The sequence below is a fragment of the Marmota flaviventris genome, chromosome 10, assembly GCF_047511675.1.
Source record: "Marmota flaviventris isolate mMarFla1 chromosome 10, mMarFla1.hap1, whole genome shotgun sequence".
Classification (NCBI taxonomy): Eukaryota; Metazoa; Chordata; class Mammalia; order Rodentia; family Sciuridae; genus Marmota; species Marmota flaviventris.
Genome location: NC_092507.1, coordinates 119743100 through 119769287, shown reverse-complemented (window position 1 = coordinate 119769287; position 26188 = coordinate 119743100). Strand labels below are relative to the sequence as shown.

Below are 26188 nucleotides of genomic sequence, written 5' to 3'. Positions count from 1 at the left end.
AGATAACTACGCTTTCCCCTCTACCAAGATATGTATGATGATGCGCGGCCAGTGGCACGTTCCCATGATCTCAGCAGCTCAGGAGGCTGAGGCAAGAGGATCGCGAGTTCAAAGCCAGCCTCAGCAACTTAGCGAGGCCCTGGGCAACTCAGTGAGACCCTGTCTCTAAATAAAATACAAAAAAAAAAAAAAAAAAGAACTGGGAATGTGGCTCAGTGGTTAGGTGCCACAGTTTAATTTAGAAATTAGGCTTGGTAAGAGACCAATAATAATTAATAATAAAATAGTACAATCATAACAATATATGATAAGTTTGTGTGAATGAGGTCTCTCTTTCAAATATCTTATTGTGCTGAACCCGCCCTTTTCTTGTGATGATGTGAGATGGTAGTAGCACGCTCGTGTAATGAGCTGAATGAGGTAAGCACTGTGACCTTACTCTTGAGTGGAGCACAAACACTAGCAGGAGATTAAACACCCGGTACACACGACCCAGAGGGGTGATTCACACCAGGGCGGGATGGCTCGGATGGCTAGAGGTTTCATTACGCTGTTCAAAACAGAACGCCATTCCAAATTTATGAACTGAGGACTTAGCTCAGTTGGTAGAGTGCTTGCCTCGCACGCATAAGGCCCTGGGTTCAATTCTCAGCACCACACACACAAAAACCAAACAAAAACCAAAAATTTATGAATTATTTAAACTTGGAATTTCACTTTAATATTTTTGAACTGAGGTCGATTGTAGGTAACTGAAACCACAGACTGTAGTAACTGTAACACCACTGTGTTACACTCCCTCAGTTTGAAAGAGCTGAAGTAGTTTTTGTTTTCTTGATCATATTTCTTTCTTTCTCTCTCTTTTTTTCTTGGTTAGGGGGTGGACTGGGGATTGAACTCAGGGGTGCGTAACAACACTGAACCACATTCCCAACCCTTTTTATTTTTCATTTAGAGACAGGGTCTGGCTGAGTTGCTTAGAGCCTCATTTAGTTGCTGAGGCTGACTTTGAACTTGCCATCCTCCTGCCTCAGCCTCCCAAGCTGCTGGGATTACAGGTGTACACCACCCCACCTGGCTGGACTATACTTCTTGACTTATGAACGTTAGACTTGTCAGGCCTGGGGATGTAGCTCAGCAGGAGAGTGCTTCCTAAGCATCCACAGGCCCTGTGTGGGATCCTAGTGCACATGCACGTGCACACACACAATTAGGCTTATCTGTTTTATGGAAATTATGATATTCTTCTTAACAAGAGTAATTTGAAGAGCCAGATGAGATGGTGTACACTTTGAATCCTGGCAACTTGGGAGGCTGAGGCAGAAGGATTGCAAATTTGAGGCCAGCCTCAGCAACTTAGTGAGATCTTGTCTCAAAATAAAGAATAAAAAGGGCTGAGAAAAAAAACACTGAGGCGTAGCTAGTGGTAAATCACCTCTGGGCTAAAATCTTCAACTCCTCACCTCCAGTACATTAATTAATTAATTAATGGACTGGGAATGTAGCTCAGTGGTAGAGCATCCTTGGGTTTAATCCCTAACACATGCACACACACACACACACACACACACCAAAAAAAAAAAAAAACTTAATTTTTTTTTCTCCCCTTCCCTGATTTTTAAAAATTTTGGATATATATATATATATATATATATATATATATATATATATATATATATATTTTCTTTCTTTTTGGAGACAGGTTATCTCATAAGTTACCTAGGGCCTCTCTAAATTCCTGAGGCTGGCTTTGAATTTGTAGTCCTCCTGCCTCAGCCTCCCAAATCCCTGGGATTATAGGCGTGTACCACTGTGCCAGGTTCCTATTTATTCTTTTCCAAAAAGAATTATTAAAAAAAAATTTGTAGTTGTAGATGGACAACATTTCTTTATTTTGTTTTTATGTTTTTTTATGTGGTGCTAAGGATTGAACCCAGTGCCTCAAATGCTAAGCAAGTGCTCCACCACTGAGCTACAACCTCTGTCCCCTATTTACTCTTTTTAAACTGTTTTATTGAGAAATATTTCACATAATATACAAGTTTAATATATAATTCACTTATTTAAAGCATACATCTGAGTTTCTAGTGTACTCATAGGAAAGTATAACCATTACCAATTCTAGAACATTTCCGTTACCTTGAAAATCAACCCTCTAACTTTCAGCCATCACTAACTCTCCCTTTAGCCCCGGGACCACTGGTCTACCTTCTGCCCCCACGATTCCCCTACTCTGGACTTTCATATGAATGGAGTCATATACATGATACATTTTTGAGGTGACTTCCTTCATTGATAATAATGTTTTCAAGGTTCACTCATAGCCAAATGTCTTGGCCAAATAATATCTCCTTGTATGGATATACCCCGTTTTTATTTATCCACTCACGCTGATGGACATTTGGTTTTCTATCTTTTGGCTGTTGTGAATGATGTTGCTGAAGACATCATGTATGAGTTTTTGTGTGGACGTATGTTTTCATTTCTCTCGGATACATACCTTAGAGTGGAATTGCTGGATCATACAGTAACTCTATGTTTAATCAGTTTGAGGAACAGCCAGACTGTTTTTCAAAATGACTATGTCATTTCATATTCACTCCTACCAGCAGCAGATGAGAGTTCTAGTTTCTCCATATCCTCTCCAACACTTGTTATTATCTGTCACCCCCACTGCACCGGCACTTACTGGGGACTGAACCCAGGGGCACTCGACCACAGAGCTACATCCCCAGCCTTTTTTATTTTTTTATTTATTCTGAACAGGATCTCACTAAATTGCCCAGTCTGGCCTCGAATTTGCCAACCTCCTGTCTCAGCCTCCTGAGGACCTGGGATTACAGGCGTGCACTGCTACACTGGGTTTACTATTTCTAGTTTATAAATAAGGAAAATGAAGTTCAGACAGATAATAATTGTCCCAGGGTCCCAGCTGTCAATAGCAGAGCTGGGTTTATGTTGTCTGATTACACATAAAAAGCTGCACATATGCAAGAGTCCGCTTATAATATATACAAATGGAGTATGTGATCAGCAATATAGAGAGTGATTATTACTCAACCCTTTTTCTACAAAAATCCAGAGCAGTCTCTGCTGGGAAGCACAAGAGCAAACAATTCATGGGTACTTGTGAAATCCAAGTTTAGACTATCTTCCAGGAAAAGTGAATTGGCAGAGGAGTGATTGCTGAAGCCTCAGCTCTGACATGACATGACTGCTGTCAGCAGAAGCAAACCTGAATCAATAGTTAGGTCTCGGGAGGCTGAGGCAGGAGGATCGAAAGTCCAAAGCCAGCCTCAGCAATTTAGCGAAGCCCTAAGCAACTCAGAGAGACTCGGTCTCTAAATAAAATACAAAAAAGGGTTGGGTATGTCGTTCAGTGGTTGAATATCCAAGGGTTCCATCCCTGCTACCAAACCAAACGAAACAAAAAACAAAACAAAAACCAAAAAAAAATCCCAAACAGGTCTGTGGGTAAATGGTTCTGTAGACCCAAGCACTAACTAACCCAAGGGGCTTCTTAGCAGGAGGCTCAAAGAGCATCTAGTGACCAAATTACATTTTTTTTTTTTTTGGTACTGGAGATTAAACGGGGGATGGGGAGGGGTCTCTGGGTGGGGATGGGGCTGACAGCTGAATGACATCCGGCCCTTTTTATATCTTATTTTGAGAAAGAATTTTGCTAAGTTGCTTAGGGCTTCACTAAATTGCTGAGGCTGGCCTGGAACTTGCAATCTTCCTGCCTCAGCCTCCCAAGTCACTGGGATCACAGGTGTGCACCACCACCAAATTATATTTCAACCTGTCTATTTTATAGGTGATAAAATGAGCTGTAATTTATTCATTTTTGGTACGGGGGATTGAATCCAGGGGTGCTTAACCACTGAGCCACATCCCCAGCCTTTTTTATTTGGGGGCAGGATCTTGTTTAAATTGCTTATGAACTCGCTAATTTGCTGAGGCTGGCTTTGAACTTGTGATTCTCCTGCCTCAGCCTCCCAAGTTGCTGGGATTACAGGCGTGTGCCTGGCTATGAGCTGTAATTCTGAAAACATATTCAGGCCAGATATGGAGGCGCACACCTATAATCCCAGCTACGTGGGAGACTGAGGCAGGAAGATCGCAAGTTTGAGGCTAGCCTCAGCAACTTAGGGAGGCACTAAACAATTTAGCAAGAGGGGTTTTCTTGAGGGGGGTACTAGGGACTGGACTTAGGAGCACTCACCACTGAGCCACATCCCCAGCCCTATTTTGTATTTTATTTGGAGATGGGGTCTCACTGAGTTGCTCAGTGCCTTGCTTTTGCCGAGGCTGGCTTTGTTTATTCATTTTTTTTTTATGTGGTGCTGGGATTGAGCCCAGTGTCTCCTGCAGGCTGAGCGAGTGCTCTCCTACTGACCCCACACCGTAGCCCGAGGCTGGCTCTGAGCTGCTGGCACTGCAGGTGTGCGCCTCCACACCTGGCGGCGACAGGGTTTTGTCATATTGCCCAAGCTGAGCTTGAACTTGCATTCTGCCTGTGTCGGCCTCCCAAGTAGGGGGGGTTACAGGTGTGTACCCCCATGACCGGTTGACTAATTTAATCCTTATACAAATCCTATGAGAATACCTTGATTTTCCCTAATTTGCAGACGGAGACATTGAGACACCAAGAAGTTCGTAACTTATCCAAGGGCAGCAGCTGGTAAGTGATAGAACTGGGATTCGAACCCAGGGAGTCTGGTTGCAGAGTTTCTGCACATAGGGTTACACTGTGTATCAGGCTTTTAAAGGGGTCTCTTGCTATATCCTTAAGTGACACGAATTATTTCCCTTCCCCACCCACCCAACTGTGCATCTACCTTGTATATATATAGGGTTTCAAGTTCCTAGTTAAACGAATCTTTTAATTGTGAGTTTTTTTTAAAAAAATGGCAAAAAATACAAAAGATGAGATTTATCATTTTAACCATTTTTAAGGGTACAGTTAGTGGCCTGAAGCACATTCCCATTATTCCGCAACCATCACCACCACGCACCTTGTAAGACAGGAACTCTCCACCCACGGAACAGTAACGTCCCATTCTTTCCTCCTCCTCATCCCTGGTAATTGCTCTTCTACTTTCTTCATTTTCTTTTTTTTGTAAGGAATTAACCCCAGGGGCACTCAACCACTGAGCCACTTCCCTAGTCCTTTTTATTTTGAGTAGGGTCTCACCAAGTTGCTTAGGGTCCTGCCAAATTGCTGAGGCTGATTTTGAACTTGCAATCCTCTGCCTCAGCCTCCCGAGCCACTCCCATGCATCACTGTGCCCTGTGCCATTCTACTCTCTGTTCCTAAAACTTGTACTATTTAGGGACCTTACATAAGTGAAGTCATATAGTATTTCTCCCCTTTTCACTTAGCATAATGTCTTCAGGATTCATTCTTCTTGTCGGGTGAGTTGGTGCATACCTGTAATCCCAGCAATTTGGGAGGCTGAGACAGGAGGATTGTAGGTTCAAGGCTAGCCTCAGCAATTTAATGAGGCTCTAAGCAACTTAGAGCGAGACCTCTGTGTGTGTGTGTGTGGGGGGGCTGCTGGGGACATAACTCAGTGGCAACATGCCCCTGGGTTAAATCTCCAATACCAAAAAAGATTCAGTCTTGTAGCAGGGTTCAGAGTTTCCTTCCTTTTTAGGGCTGAATAATGTTCCATTTTGTTCACATCTTTTATTTTGTTTGTCCAATCATCTGTTGAGAGACACTTATTTTTTTCTTCCCAACATTTTCATGACTTTGAATAATGCTGCTACAATGTATCACTCTTTTTCAGGGGGTGCTGGGAAAGTGTTTTATCATTAAGCTACAGCCCCAGCTCTTGAATAATGTGGCTATGAATATGTGTGTACGAGTATGTTTGAGTCTCTGCTTCCAATTTTTTTGTGTATTTACCCAGAAGTGGAACTCTGGATCATGCGGCAATCTCATTTAATTTTTTTTTAATATTTATATTTTAGTTGTAGTTGGACACGATACCTTTATTTTATCTATTTATTTTTATGTGGTGCTGAGGATCGAACCCAGGGCCTCACACATACTCTACCACTGAGCCACAACCCCAGCCCTCATTTAATTTTAATCATGATGCTTCTTAGCAAAATCATAGCATTCTATAAACAAAAAGGGCAAGAGGCTCTTATGACCCCTTTCTGAGAATGGTGCAAAAAAAAAAAAAAAAAAATCTCTTCCATGGGACAAACTCACCTGTGCTGCTGCGTGCAAAGCGGATCAGAAAATGTACTGACCTCAGCTGCAGATGGGTGAGCCATGGGCTGAGCCTGAGCATCGTTTTGCCAGAACTGGGGATGCTCATCCCCACTGTGAAGTGAGGGCTCCCCAGGCAGTTGGAGAGCTGGTCCCTGGCTGGGGCCTGAGGCTAGAAGCACAAGTGGTCAGAGACACGGAGTCCTATTGATCAGAGAGGTGGGGCCCTCAGAAGTCCTACCTCTATCTGCCCACACACCTCCTCCCAGGCTGATAAGAAGGGGGTAGGGGAAGTTTCAGAGAAGTTCTTCCTTAATTATTAATGAAACAGGAGCCCGGGAGCTGACTCCAACGCCAGAGGCCAAGGGAGAGGTCTGTACATTGGTCCAACCCCACCCCTCTGAACCCATAATTATCCCTGACCCTAAGGTGAGTTAAGAACAAACAGGTCAGTTGGGCGGTGGCACACACTGTAATCCTAGCAGCTCAGGAGGCCGAGGCAGGAGGATCGTGAGTTTGAACCCAGCCTCAGTGACTTAGCAAGGCCCTAAGCAACTCAGTGAGACCCTGTTTCTAAATAAAATACCAAAAAAAGGCGGGGTGGGGGACTGGCAATGTGGCTCAGTGGTTAGTGCCCCTGGGTTCAATTTCCAGCACCAAGAAGAAGAAGAAGAAGAAGAAGAAGAAGAAGAAGACGACGAAGGAAAGAACAAAGCGTGCTGTTTTAAACTCCTGTAAAGAATGGCCTCACTGCACAGCCCAGACTTCTGGAGGGTGGTGGATGGAGGGAACCAAAAATGGACCATGTAGGGGCTGTGGCTGGGGCTCAGTGGTGGAGTCCTTCCTAGCCTATGTGAGGCCCTGGGTTCCATCCTCAGCACCACATAAACATAAGTAAATAAAATAAAGGTATTGTGTCTATCTACAACTGGAAATATTTTTTAAAAATAGACCACGCAGCTGGGCATGGGGTGCACATCTGTAATCCCAGTGACTGGGGAGGCTGAGGCAGGAGAATTGCAAGTTTGAGGCCAGCCTCAGCAACTTTGCCAGGCCCTGTCTCAAAATAAAAAATAAAAAAAAAAGCTGAATGTCACAGGGTGGCAAAGTGCTCTGGGGTTCAATCAAAAACAACCAAACAGCAATAAGAAAACACCGATCGTGGCAGGGTCGCGTCAGTGTGTCTTGTCTGCTGTCTCTCACTGCATCATCTTCAGTACACAACTTCATCTCTGGGGGTCTCAGTTTCCATTCTGTAAAGCGAGAGATTGTATCAGAAACAATTTTAATTACTTGTTCTACGAGGCCTGCCCATAGGCTTTTGTCTTTGGCAAACTCTTAGCAGCTTAATTTCTTCAGCTCAGAGGTGAGAGGATTTACTGGCTGGGGAGAGTCAGCCCAGAGCTGCTCCCTCTAGGGGAGACAGAGGGTAACTACAGGAACACTTTGGGCGGCTGAAGTCCCCTGTGGTCCTTCTGCAGCAGAATCACCGCAGCATGTCTGAGATCTTGGACTCAGGATGCTTCAGCCTCGTCTGGTTCTCATTTCTGTGTTTTTGGAGCCCAGATACCTGCATTCCCACCCTGCCATTCACCTGGAGCTCTATGCAACTCCATATTCCCGTGGCCTGAGTCTTTGTTTTTTGTTTTCGTCCTTCCTAGGGATGGGTGGGAGCTACCCACCCCAAGGCTGCTGGCATCAGGGATCAGATCTGAGAATGGGCCGGCCAGACTGAACTGCATAGGTGTTTTCTTTCCTTCCTTATCAATGTTTTTCATAATAACCTGGAATGTTGCCCTAGAAATTTGAACTTCCACTTAGTGTAGACTCAGGGCTTAAAGAAGGTCCGAGAAGTTGCTCAGGGCCCCAGGGGAGGTCATGTATCCTAAACAAAGGTCCTCATGAAGAGCCAGGCCTCACGAAGAGCAGTGGGGATGCAGAGAGGAGTTTGGCGGTGTGGCAGGGAAAGGAAGCAACCACACTGGGAACCACACTCCAGTTCCATTGCAATTTCTCTTTAAATAGCGAAGAGAGGGCTGCTGGGGAAATATCAACCCTCCAACATGCCTCTCTTTCCCTGTCTGCAGGTGTGGCTGAACGCAGCACACCCAAACAGCCCCCAGTTGTTCAGGGGGTCAGTGCATGTGTCTTCCTGGCATTGCTGATGGGTGTTTCCCACGGAAAGGTCCAGATGCCTGGGGTCTGAGGGCTGCATTTCAGAAGCCCTGTCTCTCCAGGCCAGGTCCTCTGGGATTGGGGGTTCCATCAGGCCACAAACTTCGTCATTCCCAGGGCCTTGATCTGGGTTTAGAATCTGCCTGAAGCACAAAGTGGAAAAACACATTCATTCTAATAAGCAGTTGCAGGCCCAGAAACTTCTCAACTTAAACCTTATTTCAGTATTTTTTCATCCCCTTCAAATTTCGCTCTGAGGCCACCCTATCTGCTTCAGGCTCTCTGGGGAAACTTGGTGGGCCCCTTTAGGAGGTCCCTCGTGGTTGCTCCTGAAAGCAAAGTGTAGTTTCTACCAAGATGGGGGACCTGCAGGTTCTGGTAGCTCGTTGAGCACCTGTGGCCCAGGTGCTTAGACGTCCTCTCCTGGAATCTTCATAATCACCCTGTCGGGTACCGGCTTTTCTTATCTCCATCTGGCAGGTGAAGAAACTGAGATTCAGAGATTCTGAACGACAGTGACAACCGCAGCAGGTGGCAGGTCTGGGTGGAAAATCTCTCCGTGAGACTCCACAACCCACACCTTCCCCGCAGCCCCCAGCAGCCTAAGAGGAGCCGCAGCGCAGAGGGAACCTGACCTCTGTCGAGTGAGTTTTCCAACGTCCGAGTCTCACTTCGGACCCGTCAAATCAGTCTCTGGAGGTCGGGTTCAGACGTCGGTGTCTTTCGAGGTCCCCAGACGGTTCCATTGGGCCGCCCGGGCGGCCCAGCGCTGCTTCCTGGTAACGGTAAGAGGCCCCTCGCCTCTCCCAGGCTCCCCAGGTGCGCCTTTCACAGTGTCACCAGCTCACGAAACCAAAACTCAAAACCCAGCCCGCGGTGGCCAACTCCCCTGCCCTCGTCGACAGACCTCGGGGAGGGCCCCGGGAAGGCTCGAGGTGCCTGCCCTCCCCGCTCAGGTGCGGCCGGCGGCAGGAAGCCGCCCCCTCCGGGAGCCGGTGCGGTGCGCGGGGCGATTGCGCCACCCGCTCCAGCTTTCGTAACTGCACCGGGGACGGCCAAGGGACGCTCGAGCGCGAGTTCCTCAAATGTTTTCCTGCGTTGCCAGGACTGTCCGCGGCTCTGAGTCATGTGCAAGTGGGAAGCTGCCCTGACACCGCGCCGGGCCAGAGGGAGCTGAGTTGGGCGCTCGGCGGGGCCGAGGCACTCCGCCGGGAGCGGAGCGCAGCCGCGGAGGGGCTCGGAGGGGCCCGCTCGCCCTCGCGTCGCCCGGCCCGGCCCGGCCGCCCCCCACCTGCCTCCCTGGGACCGCGGGCGGCGGCCAAGGAGGAAGCATGCTGGCCTTGTGCGCGCTGCTGGCCGCGCTTTCTGCGGCGCCCGGGGCGGCGCTGGCTCCAGGGGACTGCGCGGCGCTGGGTAAGGGCTCCCGCGCGCCGGGGGTCGCAGGAGGGTGGGGGATCCGCCGTGGCCGCTCACGATCGGGCGGGGGGTGGCGGTGGGGGGAGACTGGAACGAGCAAAGGAAGTGTGGTCGCCCCCCTTTTTTGTGGCTACCTTAGGTGTCCGCGGGCACCAGTCGCCAGAGCAGGGCTGATCCCGCTGCGGGGGTGGGTGCGCCCCCTGCTGCGTGCTGCTGCGCTCGGGTCTGTCTGTGCCTCGGTAGCTACCTGAGGTCTAGGTACAGGACAAGGACCTGACTCCCGCGTCCCAGGGCCCCATGCATCTATTTTCTCCGGTTATTCTAAATGGAGATGCGGCCGAGGGCGCCCCAGCGGGGCATCCTATGTCCCCGCACCCCGCTTCTCCCTTGTGTTTGAGCGGGGCACCCCGCCTGGTTCTACCCCAACCCTCTGGTGTCCGTGTGGATGACAGTGCCCTGACTGTGAAGTCTGACATCACGGGCGCTGAGTCACCGATTCTCCCGCCGCACGCACTCGCTTCAGGGGGCACCAGCTCTGGCAAGCCAATTGTCCCGTCCTGGGAATTTAACTGAGTGGGCAGCAAGGCATTGGAACTTTCTGGGGGTGACCTGAGCTGGATACCCCTTTCAGACTGGAGAGTGAGGGGCGGGAGAGAGGGCCTCGTGCCCCTGTGGACTGCACTCTGCCCCCGCTGCCAGGCCTTTCTATGGGTCTGGCTACGCGCCCAGCGGCCTGCCTGGGCTTCGCTCTAGAGGACCTGCTGCTCTAGAGGGTTATTTTAGGGTCTGAGGGCTTCTTTGAGGACACAACGGAAAACCAAGGGGCAGCGGGTAGATATTTGGAACGGATGGCTGGGAGACAGTGGCTCTGGCTGTCACTGCTTATGCCACCCTGAGCTCCTGGGGGAACCACTTTTTAGATTTCTCCCTGCAGGAAAGGTAAGGTCCACACAGGTGGAAGTTGGGCTGGAATGCCTGTGGCTCTCTTCGCTTTCTGGATGGTTGTGGTCTTTGAGTTCAGAAGAGAAAAGTTACTGCACTAACAGGCCAGTGTTGACAGAGACCAGGGTTTACACATCTTCTCCTTCCCCTTCCCTTCCCCCCTTCCTCCTCCTCCTTTTTTTTTTTTTTTTTTGGTGCTGGTATTGCACGCCGAGGGCTTCACCGCTGAGCGACATCCCCAAAATATTTTTGAGACAGGATCTTGTTAGCTGAGGCTGCCTTTGAACTTGGACTCCTCCTGCCTCAACCTCTCACTGTGGCTGGGATTACAGGCATGCACCACTGTGCCTGGCTACAGGTTTTTTTTTTCTTTTTTTGGCCAGGGATTGAACCCAGGGATGCTTAATCACTGAGCCACATCCCCAGCACTTTTTATTTTTTTTAATTTTTATTTTGAGACAGGGTCTCCTTGAGTTGCTTAGGGCCTTACTTGGTTGCTGAGGCTGGCTTTGAACTCCTGATTCTCCTGCCTCGGCCTCTCAAGCCACTGGGATGACAAGCATGAGTCACCATGCCTGGCTTCACTTTGACGAAGCTACAGGTTTTTTTTTTTTAAATTCTCCACTGATCTACATAAAACTTTGAAAGAGGCGACTGAAGTTCAGAGAGTTTGGGATGGGAAGTCGTCAAGCCTACCTGATGAAGGCTTACTCCTCTGTGGCTCTGTGCTTTACTGTGGCAGATCCCCGAGACTCCCAGATGTAGAACTGGACCAGCAGACAGAGCTGAGGATAGTTAGGGGCAAGCTGAGAGCCACTGGATGCTGGGGCAGAGAGACTGAGCAAGGGGAAGTGGAGGCCAAGACCTGCTCTTGGTGGAGTCAGAGGGATGCAGAGGCCTTCCCAGCTTCCCCAAGAAGGGAGCAGGTCTCGCTGCCTGCCTGCTCCTACTCCTGCCACTCCCCAGGGCACCTTCCCAGGAGGCTGCAAGGCTCTGTAAGGACAGTCGTCGTGCTCAGTTCTGCTTCCCTGGTGCTCTGAAGAGACGGGCAAGGGGATCTCATGACAGAGCGCTTGTAAAAGACAGAAATGAGAATTGGGGGAGGAAGTGAAAGCCCTCCCAGCTCAGAAGGAAAATGCAGAGAAGGAGAAGCATGCAGCTCCTCTCCCACACCCACTCAGACTCAGCCCACAAACTGAGAGCAAAAATACAGCAATTGTACAGGAAGCCCGGAGCAAATGACTGTGAGATAGCCCGCTGGAGAGAAATGGGGGGCAGAGGAGGCAGCGGCGGCTGAGCAGAGGGGAAACCTGCGGGCCTGCCTGGGCGTGGAACTCGCAGAGCCCAGAGGCAAGCTTTCCCAGGGTCAGCAGCCATCCCAGGTCCAGGTGCAGCCAGGGCTCCTCAGCATCCTTGCCTAGGAGAAGGACCCCGGGCCAGCTGGGTCTCAGGCTTCAGCTCCGACATTCAGGTGTCAGGCTGGAAGCCTGGGCGTGGGTCATTCCAGTTCCCCTCGGTGCAAGAAAATACACAGAACGCCATGCACACCTCTAAGTGTCTCAGAGTCCGGTCAGGACCTCTGAATTTCCTATAGGGCAAACTCCCCCTCTCTCCCTCACCTGTTTGTATCCCTAGGCTCGCCCTCATCAGTGTTTCTCAGAAGGATTGCTCTGGGTCTAGCCTGAGGTTTGGGGTCTGTGTTGGATGAGTGGAGTCTTGGTAAAACGCTGATTCTCAGCGCCCACCCCAGATTGATGGGTTGATGGACGGGTACTGGGGCTTGAACCCGGAGGATCTCTGCCATTAACAGGTCTGGCTAGGTTTCTGAGGCTGGTTTTGAACTTGAGATCCTCCTGCCTCAGCCTCCTGAGTTGCTGGTATTACAGGTGTCTGCCACTGTGCCTGGCTCATGCCTAACTTATTAAATACGAATATCAGGGAGTGAGTTCTGAAAAAAAAATTTTTTTTTTTTTTTAAACAAACTGCCCTTCATGATTCTTAGGCACCATCGGGGTTGAGAACATCTGTCTACATGGTGTGATTGAGGAACTGAATAAACGCCCTTCCCCTGCAGCCTCCCAGCTGCCAGAAGTCTGTCCTCACTTTGGCTCTGTCCCTTGTTTATCACTGCAACAAACATTTTTTTTTTTTTTTGAGTCCCTGGAAAGCCCATGAGGCCTCCGTGGGATCAGCCACTCAGACTCCACCCTGAAAGGAGCCTGAAAATGGTCAAGTACAAATCCTGAAGAGGACAGAGAAATGCAGTCTCTTTGACTCGCCTGCTTGGTACCGACTCCTCACAGACAAATTGGCTAGGGAGGTGGCCAGAAAGAAGTGACCCTGTTGGAGGACCACAGTCACCAAGAGCACTGACCTGACTCCATCCCCTCCTCTGGACCCTCAGCAAACAGAGTAAACAGTACTCCCCGCATGGGGAACTTGTAGGGTACCCAGAGCAACCCGGATGCTCACGGCTGCAAGTAGGCAGCCTTCCCTCTGCCCACCCTTCCCTCTGCCCACCCTTCCCTGACCCTCCACACTTGCATCCAGGGTACTCCCAGTCACCAACTCTAATCCAGGCCCAAAGCTGTCTAATATGCTAGCCAGTGGCCATGTGTGGTCATTTAAATTTAAAAGCTAATTAAAATCAAATCAAACGTGGGGCTTAGTGGCATGTGCCTGTAATCCCAGCAACTAGAGAGGCTGAGACAGAATAGCAAGTTTGAGTCCAGCCTCAGCAACTTAGTGAGACCCTGTCCACCCCCACCATAGAATAAAGTAAAATAAGATAAAATAAAAAAGACTGGGGATGTGACTCAGTGGTTCGATCCCTAGTACCAAAACAAAGCAAAACAAAAAGTTAAACCGAATGAAAAATGTAATTCCTCAGGTGTATTAGCCACATTTCAATGATCAGTGACCACTGTATGGGCAGCCCAGATACACAGCATTCCCCCGTCAGTGGAAGTTCTACCCGGCAGTCCTGATCTGTGTCTTCTAGAGGTTTCTGTCTGTCCTCCCCCCTTCCCTTCCCCCTGTCTTCCTCTCCTGTCCTCCTCCTTTCTTTCTTGGCACCGGGGATTGAGCCAGGGCCTCATGCTGGACAAGCTCATTCTGCACAGGTAATGGCTGAGCCAGACAGAGAGATCTCTGCCCCACCTGCCAGGTAAAAAGAAGGTAGCCTTGGGCAAGTGACTGAATCTCTCTTGAGACTCCATGTCACCATCTGGAAAATATAAAAAAAAATCATACAGCCGGCCCTCTGTACCTACAGGTCCCATATCCAGGGATTCCACCCAAGTACACTGAAAAGTAATGGAAAAAAAAATTGCCCTCATACTGAACACGTACAGATTTCCCCTACCTTTTCATTATTCCCTAAATAGTATAGTTCTAACAAGTACGCAGACAGCGTTTACATGGTTAGGAGGGAGGACCTAAAGTGTATGGGAGGATGTGAGCAGGTTATATGTAAATACTTGTCATTTTATAGAAGGGACTTGAGCACTCACAGATTTGGGTATCTGAGGGGGTCCTGGAACTGAGGATGACTGTACTACCTCACAGGGTGGAATGAGGATTAAATGCGCTAAGGAATATTTCAGAAAAGACCCAGCACCAAGCAAGTGCAGTGAAGCCAGCTCAGTGGTGCACACCTGCAATCCCAGAGACCTGGGAGGCTGAGGCAGGAGGATCTCAAGTTCAAAGCCAGCCTCAGCAACCTAGTGAGGGCCTAAGCAACACAATGAGACCCTGTCTCAAAACAAAATACAAAAAAAGGTCTGGGGATATTGTGTCTCAGTGGTGAAGCACCCTTGGGTTCAATCCCCAGGCCCAAAATAGAATACAAAAGTAAAAAGAGCTGGGGATACGGCTCAGTGGTAGAGCACCCCTGGGTTCAATCCCCAGGGCTGCAAAAATAAAAACAAAAGTGTAGTTAATCATTTATTCGTTTCAAGATTTATTTTGAGCTCCAATTGTGTTGCAGGCACAATTCTAAGAGTGAGATGCAGAAGTGAACAAAACGGACAGAAATCCCCAGGTTATGCAGCTTCCTTCTAGCGGGGGAAAGAGCAGGATGTAAATTAAAAATATAGTATGATAGCAACTAGTGCCAAGGGGACAAGCCTGGGAGAGAGGGTGGCACTGTGGGTTGGGGACGGTGTGACGCAGAACTGGTATTTTAGGGGACGCCTGGCTGAGGGGTGATGTTTGAGAGAAAGCCTAATGGGAACAGGAAAATATTTAGAGATGTCCTGGGCTCCCACCTCCCCTGAGACCATCTATCCTCCTCGAGGGCCTCTCATGTTCTGGGGCAGAGGGTTCTGTAGGGACACACAGATGTTCCCCGCCCCAGAGAAGCTGCGGTGTCTCTGAGGACAGAGGCCTCAGCCATTCAGCCCTGTGGACACCAGCTGGGCAGGGATGTGCCAATTGTCACATCATTGACTCTGGGTGAGGTGCAGATCTTTTTTTTGGCAGTACTGGGAACTGATCCCAGGGGTGCTTCACCACGGAGCCACATCTCTAGCCCTTTTTTATTCTATATTTTGAGACAGGGTCTCACTGAGTTGCTTAGGCCCTCACTAAGTTGCTGAGGTTGGCCTTGAACTTGTGGTCCTCCTGCTTCAGCCTCCCGAATTGCTGGGATTACAGGTGTGTGCCACCATGTGCAGCTGAGGTATAGGTCTGTTAAAGAGAGATTATTTCCTCTGGTTCTGGAGATTGAGTGCAGATATCCTCTACCACTGAGCTACATGCCTGTTTATTTTTTATTTTGAGACAGGGTCTCGCTAAGTTGCCCAGGCTGGCCTTGAACTTGCAATACTCCTAATAGCTAGAATGCAGACAGGCATCTCCACAGCCAGCTCAGAGGGTTTTTGAGGGCTGCAGTGGCCCTGGAAGGCAGAGAAAGACTTTAAGCCTCACCCCTGGGGGTCCTTGGGGAGTGCCTTTTGGGAAGTCAATCTGTGTGCTCCGCCCACTGCCCTTCCCTAGGGATCAGAGATGTCTGAAGTCCCTAGCAGCGGGAAACCTTGTCTGCTACAGTCCTGGGCTTGGGTTTCACTTTTAACTGAAACTCAGCAGACTACCCTCCTTCCCATCTGCCTCTTGCCAGCTCTGTGCCTGGCTTTGTCCCCATCTGTGTGGCCCTGAGGCCTTGCATCCAGGCTGTCCCCCCAGCAACCTTTCTCCAACTCGCTTCCCTCTCCTCCTCCTAAACTCCTTCCTGAAAGCATCCTTTGGTCTTCCCTGTCTATGTGACAATTGCAGTAAATGCGACAATTTATGAAGTGCTAACTGTGTGTAGGAAGTGTGCCAAGCTCTTGTGCCTGCGACCATCTTGATTCTCCTTAACAGCCTTGGGTGGGAGGAACGCAGCACCCTGGCCTGGGTGGGGTGGGCTACAAACCGGACGCAGGTTTTGTGGGAAGGGAGGGTCAGAGGTCAAGTTGAGATGAGACCACCTAAAGAGCAGGCTTACGGAGAGCTGGTACAGGAGGAGGCCTGAGCCTAGGGATGGATGTGGGGCCTCCACAGGTGGATGCTATTTTAAGCCCCGACGCTGGCCGTGATCACCCTGGGCTGGATAATGGGGGAAAGAGGGGGCCTGAGCCTCTTCTGGAGCCACAGGAAGAGGAACCAGCAAGGGGACTTGAGAACATGTGCCCAGTGAAGCAGGAGAGAGATGGGGACAGTTGTGCTCCCAAGAAGAGGGAGAAACCACTGTCCCATGATGCTGAGTGGTCGGCTGGGGGGACCAAGCTTGATTTAGCAACAGGCAGGTACCTGGTGGTGGCCTTGACCCGGGAAGCTCTGGTGAAAGGGCAGGGACCCAAGGCTGGTGAACAGGAGAATACGAGAGCCCCAGGTGGTGGCACTCACCTGTGATCCCAGTGACTCAGGAGGCTGAGGCAGGAGGATGGCACACGCAAGACCCGCCTGGGCAATTTGGCAAGACCCTGTTTCAAAATAAAAAAGGGCTGGGGTACGGATCTAAGGTGGAGCGCCCTGGCTTCACTCCCCAGTACCCGTCCCTCCAGAAGAAAGTGAAAGAGGGAAAGGAGAACAGGAGGGAAATGGGAAACAGGGGGGTAGGGGACGCTCTTGAGGAGGGCAGCTGTCAACGAATGGCGTGTTCATGAGCCAAAGTACGGTTGACTAGGGGGAGGCTGTTTGCTTGTTTGTTTTTTTTTTAAAAGAGTGAAACAGCAGCATGTTACATGCTGATTAAAAGGACCTAATAGAGACTAAAACATTGACAGAGAGGTGACCTTGTATAGGTGAAAAGAAACAGGCTCAGAGAGGTTCAGTAACTGGCTCAAGATCACACATCAAGGAGTGACAGGGGGCTGAGCTTTTTCTATCACATCGTGGGTGTTGCCAACAAGCCCTACTCTTCCCAGGGCAGAGGGACAGGGAGGTCGTCTGTCTTCCCGGTGTCCTCATTAGAAACTCACTGCACCCCTTCCTGTTGGTGTGACCAGGACAGCCCCCTCTTGCCCTAGGAAGTACTTATTGCCTTCCCCTCCCCTCTCGCTCTTTTCCCTTGGAACTGGGGAGTGAACCCTGGACACTCAACCACTGAGCTCCATCCCCAGCCCTTTTTTTGTGTTTTATTTAGAGACAGGGTCTCAGCAATTTTTAGGAATTGCTGAGGCTGGCTTTGAACTTGAGATCCTCCTGCCTTAGCCTCCTGAGCTGCTGGGATTACAGGCCTGGCCCCCAGTATTGCAGAAAACCCCAAACTTTCTCTCTCTCTTTCTCTGTTTTGAATTTCATTGCATGGATATACAGAATTTATTTATCTAGTCCCCCACCCTTTAAAATCTTTCTTTTTAGTTGTAGATGGACACAATACCTTTATTTTGTTTATTTATGTGGTGCTGGGGATCGAACCCAGTGCCTCGTGCATGATAGGCAAGCGCTCTACCACCGAGCCACAACCCCAGCCCTCAAGTCCCCTTTTGATGGACATTTAGTTGTTTCCTGCCTTGCTAGACAGTGTTGTGGGGATACCATTGCATCCCTCATGTGGCATGAGTGCATATCCTGCGGGATAAAGTCCTCAAAGTGGGGTTGATGAGTCAAAAGACACGTGTATGTATATGTGTGCATGTGTATGTATGTGTATGTGTATATATATATATATATATCTTTGGTCCTGGGGATTGAACCCAGGGGGCACTTAACCACTGACCCACATTCCCAGATCTTTATTTTTTATTTTGAGACAGGGTCTTGCTAGGTTGCTTAGAACCTCGCTAAATTGCTGAGGCTGGTTTTGAACTTGCAATCCTCCTGCCTCAGCCTTCCAAGTTGCGATTTATGATTTTGACTGAGAATAAAAGTTGCTCTAATTTATACTCCTAGTGACAATGTGATGACCTCACACCTCTTCCAGTGTGTTATTAAAGTGGTGTCTACCTAGAAAATGGTATCTGGGTGGAATTAATCTGCATTTAATTTATATGAGTGAGACTAGATTTTTTTCCCACATGTAATAGGCTTTAGCACAATCTATTCATATAATCTACCTGTTCTTTTTTTTTTTCTTTTCCTTTGGTACCTGGGATTGAACCCAGGGGCACTTAACCACTGAGCCACATCCCCGGCCTTTCTTTATTTTTTATTCTGAGACAGGGTCTTGCTAACTTGTTTAGGGTCTCCCTAAATTGCTGAGGCTGGCTTTGAACTCAAGATCCTCTGCCTTAGTCTCTCCAGCCGTTGGGATCACAGGTGTGTGCCACCGCATCCGACTTCCATTTTTTAAAAATCTTTTATTGTCTATGGGAGCTCCTAATAGATCAAGGAATTCAGTCCTGCTGTAATGAGTTGAGTTGTGGACATTTTTTCAGGTGGTCAGTTGTCTTGTGACTTTATTTTTTGTTAGTTGGGGTCAGTTTTTGCCATGCAGATGTTTGTTTTTGAACTGTAGATGAATTCTTGGCTTCTAGGTCGATAGTGTTTTTTGTTTTTTTGTAGTTGTATATGGGCCGCGTGCCTATATTGTGATTGTCTATGTTTTTAATGTGGTGCTAAGGGTCGAATCCAGCGCCTTACATGTGCTAGGCAAGCACTCTGCCACTGAGCTACAGCCCCGGCCCAATTAATAGGTTCTAAAATATTCTCCGTTTCCTTCTGGTGCTTTAAAGTATTATTATTATTTTTTAATGTTGTTGTTGCTATTACTATTTTGTATGGGGGATTGAACCCAGGGATGCTCTACCACTGAGCTCCATCCCCAACCCTTTTTATGGTGAGACGGGTTTCCCAGGCTGGCTTTGACCTTGCCATCCTCCTGCCTCAGCCTCCGAGTCGCTGGGTTATGGGTGTGCACACCCAGTCCTGGCAAAGCGGGGCTTTTACTGGATCATTGGGAAATTCACTGAACTTGACTGCTCTATTCCCCCTGAAGGTCCTTGGGATCAGACCTTCGCCTCCACCCCTGGTCCCACACTGTTTCAGATGTGGGTAAGGCTAACCCTCCCATTTCTGTTTTCTCAGAATCTCGCTGGCTCTGTCTCCTTGTTTACTTTCCCATTTGAACTTTAGAATCAACTTGCCGAGTTCAAAGAAAAAAAAAAGTCCTGTTGGTATTTTTATTAGCACAGAGTAAACTTGAGGAATTAGTTGAAGGAGCATGGATTCATTTAGATACTCCAGTGCTGAGTCCCCTCGCTTGAAACAGAACGCGGGATGTGTTACAGCAGAAGTGCAGCAGCCCTGAGAGTCTTCACCAGACCCACAGCCCGAGCCCATCAGAACCAACCCCGTGTGTCCCGGGGGAGAGAGCCACCCCTTCGTTGTGACGTTTAGATGTTGAGTCTTGCTTCCTCCTGTCTGGTGTGGGGGGTGGAGACTGGAGAGGGCAGCGCCCGGTAGGTGGACCTGGTCTGACCCCTCCTTCCATCCCCAGAAACTGATTATGAGCCAGGTCCCTGTTGCACCCCAAGGCTACCCTGAGAGATGGAGAGATAAGCCTCACGTGGTGTCCCCCTGGGAAGGCAGAGGGCTGTGGAATAAACACGAACCAGGAGTCCAGGGCCCGGAGTCCGGCCTGGCCACGTGACACACTGGTGGTACAACTTTTGGGACCTTTTCCCTCCTCTTCTATAGAAGTGAGCAGCTTCACTGGGCACGGTGGTGCACGCCTGTCAACCCCAGCGGCTCAGGAGGCTGAAGCAGGAGGATTGCAAGTTCAAAGCCAGCCTCAGCAACTTAGCAAGGCTCTAAGCAACTCAGTTAAACTCTATTTTAAAACAGAAGACCTGTTTTAAAATACAAAAAGAGTTGGGGAAGTGGCTCAGTGGTAGAGTGCCCCTGGGTTCAATCCCTAGTACCAAAAAAGGAAGCAAGACAGGGAGGGAGGAAGGAAGGAGCTTCAGTTAGACACAATGGCACCCACCTGTAACTCCAGCAACCCAGGAGGCTGAGGCAGAAGGATCACAAGTTCAAGGCCAGCCTCTGCAATTTAACAAGACATTGTTCAAAATCAAAAGAACTGGGGGATGTAGCTTAGTGGTAGAGCACCCTGGATTCCTTCCCTGATACTGGGGTGGGGGTGGGAAGAAAGGAAGGGGCAGCAGCTTGGTCTGAACCCTCCCTAGGGCCCTCTCCATCTTCACATAGCCACCCACCCTTAGCGCAGCACACATCCCTGACTGCAGCTCTTCCTCTCTGTCTGGACCACAGCCCCTGCGCCTCTCTGCAGCCCCGTCCAGTCCTGCTGTTAATCTCCGTGTATCTTAATCTCCTCCGGGGGTTAGCTGGGGGTGGGGTTGGATTGTTTGCCCTCCTCAGATACCCTTTCCTTTAATTACTTTATAATCTCTGAGAGGGATCCAGGGCGGACCTTCTTGGCCTGGGGCCACGTAATGTGTCTGGTGCTGCCTGGGGAGGGGTGCGTGTCTTCCCCTCAAGAAGCAGTGGGGGCACGTGTGGGCTACCTTTTTATGGGTCCTAAGGAGCCTCCCCCCAGGCCTTCTCTGGCAATCAGCGGGGCAGATGGAGCGGAAGGCTGAGCCAAGGTAAATACTGCCTGCGCCAAACACAAGACAAACACCGGCAGGTACAAGAGGTACAGACACATTAGGGCAGGGTGGGGAGGCTCCTGCCAGGGGAGCCATCTCTCTGAGAAGACGGTTTGGACAAACTGGGCTGCGAGCCAGGTTAGAGAGGGACACAGTCCAGAGCCTGGAAGCCCCGCAGTCTCGCCTGTCCTGGATGACATCTTGGGATCTCAGGGAGAAGTGACCCAGGGATGGAAGGACCCGGGAGGGAGGGAGATGGAGTCAGAGGTGGTGGTGCCTCTTTGATTTCTTTGGTGCTGAGGATAGAACCCAGGGGTGCTTCACCTCTGACCACATCCCCAGCCCTTTTGAAATTTTATTTAGAGACAGGGTCTTGCTCAGTTGCTTAGGGCCTTGCAGAATTGCTGAGGCTGGCTTTGAACTCACGATCCTCCGGCCTCAGCCTCCTGAGCCACTGCACCCAGACAGTGGTGCTTTTAAGATGACTCAGCATTCAAATGCTGTTCGTATGGGGTCAGGGAGCAATCTCAAGGCGTGACTCCGCACTCCCGAGATCCCAGGCCTTACTAGGGGTGGCCGGCTGTAAGGAGGAGACCTGCTCCCCTTTATGCAAACCCCTCAGATCTCAGGGCTCCTTTTCCCAGGACTCTGTGAAGTCTCAGAAGGTGTAGGGCGAGAGGGAAGGGGAGAAGGTGGAGAGAGGTGGGTGGGCACCCCTGAAGAAGGGAACTGGGGAGGGGTAGAGAGAGGTGACCTGGGCCAGTCCCTTCTCTTCTCTGATCTGTGCCTCCCTGTACAGTGGGGATGCGCCTCCCTCCCTCTCAGTGCTGCTGTGAGGAGACTCTTGGGTAAGGGCCTGGCCCGCGGGGTGAGTGCTCTATGATGACGGTTCTGACTATTATCGCAGTAGAAGCCCCCGAGACCGATTTCAGCCCTTAGATGGAGAATGCAAGGAGAGGTGACCGAGAACACGGGGGACCTGTCCTAGCCTGTGTGGGACCGCAGTCTGCATTGCTTTCCATTTGGACCTGGGCTGCCCACATTCTCCTAGCAACCTCTGGACATCCACCTCCTTTCCGATCAAGGCCCCAAGCGCTGAGAGGGGACCTTTAATTCTTGCATGACCCAGTCTGAAACTCTGTGCCTCTGAAACCTGAGAGACAGGAGGCCATCCTGGGCTGACAGCTGGACCCCGTGTGCCTGCTAAGGAACGGCTGTGAGACGGGATTAACAGGCGCGAGTTAAGCCTGTGTCCTCGGTGGCCGGCCAGGCAGGCGGCCTGTGCACTGCTTACATAAATGGGGCCAGGAAGCTGAACTTGTTTTTTCTGGCAAGAGCAAGGGTGTGCTGCAAGAGAATTGAGAAATCGGTTTCTCGTGGGCCTGTTTTTCTCAGGTTATTGACATTTGCCAGTTTACATGGAGAGGGGAAAAGAAAATTAGAGCAACAACAAAGCCATTTGGGTTTCTAGCACCCAAACTTGGTCCTAATGGGGGAAGAACCCCACTTCCCAAGAGCTGTGCTGCAAGGTCCCTGCTCCAGGAGTGTCCCGCGTAGGCAGGGATTTGTGGGATTGCTGGCTGGGATCTAATAGGATCTACGCTCTCCTTCCCTTGAGGAATGGGAGGCAGGGGAGGTGGTGGGAATTTCTCTGCCCTGGAGCTCTCCAGAGAGAGAAATGTGTTTGTCTCAGGGCCCTGGGATGACCTGGCCCCATCCCTCTCCCCGGGTCCTCACCAATTACAATAGTATGTTCATAGATGGAGTCTGTGTTGCAAGGTGGCATTGTCCGGGGTAAGCAGGCGTGCTTCCTGCCCTGGGAGCTAATGATGTGAGACCGTGGGATGCTGAGACGGCAGGAGTAGGGGCTGGTGGGGACCTCCAACCTCAGTCTGAACTTGCATTTTTCAGAAAAGGTGAAAAGTGGGCTCTGCCAGGGGCAGTGACGTGCCCACAGCTGCCTGCCAGTCCTGGGCAAGACCAGGAATAGAATTCGGTCTCCTGATGGTGCAGGAGTGCATCAGGCTGCCTCGTGCTCTGAGATGTGCAGTATAGGAGAAGAGCAGAGCTGGGGAGGCCTCCAGTTGGTCAGGGACTAAATGCAAAGTGCACTTGAAGATTGGAAAGGCACTTGGGGCCAGGTGTGCTGGTGCACTCCTGTAATCCCTGCAGCTTGGGAGGCTGAGGCAGGAGGATCCTGAGTTCAGAGCCAGCCTCAGCAACCTAGGGAGGCCCTAAGCAACTTAGCAAGACCCTGTCTCCAAATAAGATATAAAGAAGGGCTGGGGGTGTGGCTCAGGGGGTGTGGCTCTCCCCTTTTCTGATCTGACCCTCAGGAAGGGACTTTGTTTTCTCTGCTGTTCCTATTTCTTCATGGAACCTGGGATAAGGGTGCTCCCTTCCTGCTTCTGACTGGTCTTGGCAGGAAAAGAAGGACTCGAAATCCTTGGTCGCCCCCTCCTCTCTCCTGGCTCTTGGGTGCTTTCTGATGCCTAGGAGCTGGGGTGGGGGACAGCTGATTTATTCTTAAGGTGATTGGGAGAGACTCAGAAGCCAGGAGCAGCGCCATCTCCCATCCTGGAGGCTGGGACAGGAGGTGGGAGGGCGATGGGGCCTCCTTCTGCCTCCAGAGCCAGGACTGATCCCCTTGGAGGATGCTCACACCCTCCCTGCTGTCTCGTGGGTCAAACCTCCTTCCTTACTGTGCTTTAGATACTTCAGACCCCAATCCTTCCCAAATTCTTCACTTTTTTTTTTTTTGATACCAGGGCACTTAACCACTGAGCCACATCCCCGGCCCTTTTTGTATTTTATTTAGAGACAGGGTCTCACTGAGTTGCCTGGGGCCTCGCTAAATTGCTGAGGCTGGCTTTGAACTTGCCATCTCCTGCCTCAGCCTCCTGAGCCGCTGGGATTACAGGTGTGCCGCCCTGTGGCTCCAGGACTCTTCATTTTCTGATACCTTTGCGTATTCTGTTCACTCCTTGAAATGCCATTCCCAGCAGCCACACTCTCCAGGCTCCCGTCATTTCTCAAGGTCATGTCTCGTTTCCCCTTTTAGAATGATGTGTCCTCCTTCTTACCTCCCTCAATACCTCAGGATCATTTATTTCAGAATAGCCTGAATCATAGGTGATTTTAAGTCCTCCACAGGGGTCTGTGGATGTTAAACAAAATAAAATATGGAAAGGTGGCACAGAGCCAGCACAGAGTACGTTTTCAGTGACAACATGTGGATCTTCTTCATGATCTGACTTAAACTATACTTCCAAGATCCTTCACAGTCGGATAAGTGCTGATGGAAGGATTGAAACTGAGTTAAAAGCTCTAGAAGCCACTGTAATGAATAATGAGAATGAGCCCCTGCTCTTGATGCAGGTGAGGAACAGAAATTCTTGATTTCTTAAGCTGGGGACAGGCACAGGCTTGCCATCCGGTCCTGAAAGCCTGGGCATTTGCTCAAGGGCGGATGCTGAGCTGTGCGCAGGATCCCAGCTTGTGCCGCACCTGCCCGCCCTGCGCCAGGGCCACCACCAGGTTGGGTGGGAGCACCCGGCTGCTGGGGCACGTCCTGCAGGGAAGCAGGCTCCTGGGAGCACGTGGCCACTACAGGTCTCTTCCTTTGACCGGCTGCTCTGGTGGGGCCTACGGGGGTGGGGGGGTGGGGGGGGGTGGGGGGGTGGGGGGGGTGGGGTCCTGGTGGGGACCAGGGAGCAGAGATAAAGACAGACGGGAGGAGTCAGGATGAGCCCACAGACGGTTCCTGGTGCCCATCAGGGGGTCAGGCCTGCGGGGGAGGGGGAGGGACGTGCACAGGACAGTCACATCCAGGAAGCGACCAGCGCTGGGTGGGGGCTCTGCGATCTGAAAGTGTCCCAGAAGCTGTTTGTCTTGAAAATCTACCTTTTCCCCAGAGGCCCTGCGCTCTGCGACCTCCTCTGGTGTGTAACAACCCAGGCCCAAGTCTTTGCTTTTAGAACACACACACACACACACACACACATACACACCTGTAGACCCCATGTGTCGTGTGCATATCTATGGACACGCTTTTTTTCCCATTGTAAGAGCCATATACGCCGGGCATGGTGCGGTGCCACACGTCTGCAGTCTAGCCACTCAGGAGGCTGAGGCAGGGGGATCCCATGTTCGAGGCGGCCTCATCAACTTTGCAAGACTCTGTCTCAAAATAAGATGTCTTTAAAATTAAATAAAAAAATAAAAGGGATTGAACATGTAAAGGGCCCCTGGGTTCAACCCCTAGTACCCCCCCCCAAAATAAAAAGAAAAGAAAAAAGAAAAAGAAAACAAAGAAAGAAAAAAGAAAAAGAAAAAGAAGAAAATATTAATGTAAGCATCTTGTAGAAAAATTTAAAACTACAGAAAAGCCAGGTGTGGCGGCATGTGCCTGTAATGTCATCTACTCAGGACGCTGCGGCCGGGGAATTGAAGACCCACCTGGGCAGCCTAGTGAGACCCACAACTCAGAAAAATAGATTAATAAATAAATAAATAATGAAACAGCAGAAATCTAAAAGGAAGAGAAGGAAATTACCCCTAGTAAAAGCAGAAAAATTTAAAAATTGAAATCAGAATTCCCCAAACAAATAAACCAAAGCAATCATCCCTGTTCCCACATTTGGAGAGGAGGGCACAGGTCCGAGGGCCACCTTCCATGCCCATCACTTCCCGCCCTCACATCTGCTCCTGGGGCTGGCTGTTGCTTGACAGCAGGACCCAGTGTCCCCGGGGCGTTGGGTCAGGAGGCAGGGGGCGGGGGGCGGGGCGGGAAGGCTGCGCTGCCCTCTGACTTGAGCTCGAGGGCTTCCCTATGGTCTCTGTCTGAGAGTCTGTCTTAGAGTCATCCTGTCTGCAGTGCTCTTAAGAGCAGAGTTAACGCAGCCTTGTTTACAGGTTCCAGAGGAAAATGTTTTGAAGCAGAATCGTGATAGCAATACTTGCCAATGGGTGGTTTATAATTAATCATTCCCTATTAAAAAAAAAAGTGACTCAGTTTTAAAGATTCAGAAAACCATTACTCAAGTTCCTTGGCAGAGGAAATGGCCATTATGTCGCTCCCTGCAGCTCTGCTTTTGTGGAAGAGAAAAAAAAAAGTCTTTTTATTTGGTGTTTCTCTGAGCTGCTCAAATGCTTTGGCCCTTGTTAGCAAGCTGAGGACAGAACAGCTCCTGCCATTGATGAGAAGTCCCACTCAACAGGCAAGAGCTGCCATCTGAGCTGGGCTTGGGAAGTGACCAGGGACGTCTTTCCTGGAACCGGCAAAGGCACACGCAGAAAGGGTCTCCTTTGGCCTCTAGGTTCGTTTTCCTGCCTCCGCGTCTGCTGCTTGTGAGAAGCTCACTTCTCTGGTCTCCCGCGGGGGGCCGTCCACTGC

At 50.1% G+C, this 26188-nt stretch overlaps 1 protein-coding gene across 1 annotated transcript in view; it reads left to right on the top strand.

Moving 5' to 3' along the window:
• The first annotated feature begins 9393 nt into the window (after positions 1-9393).
• Positions 9394-26188, top strand: part of Il6r (interleukin 6 receptor) — a 44307-nt gene continuing 27512 nt past the window's right edge. Inside the window, exon 1 of the mRNA XM_027920814.2 lies at positions 9394-9814. Within this exon, the coding sequence (XP_027776615.2) occupies positions 9733-9814 (82 nt within the window). The 5' untranslated portion in view covers positions 9394-9732. The remainder of the gene's footprint in view (positions 9815-26188) is intronic.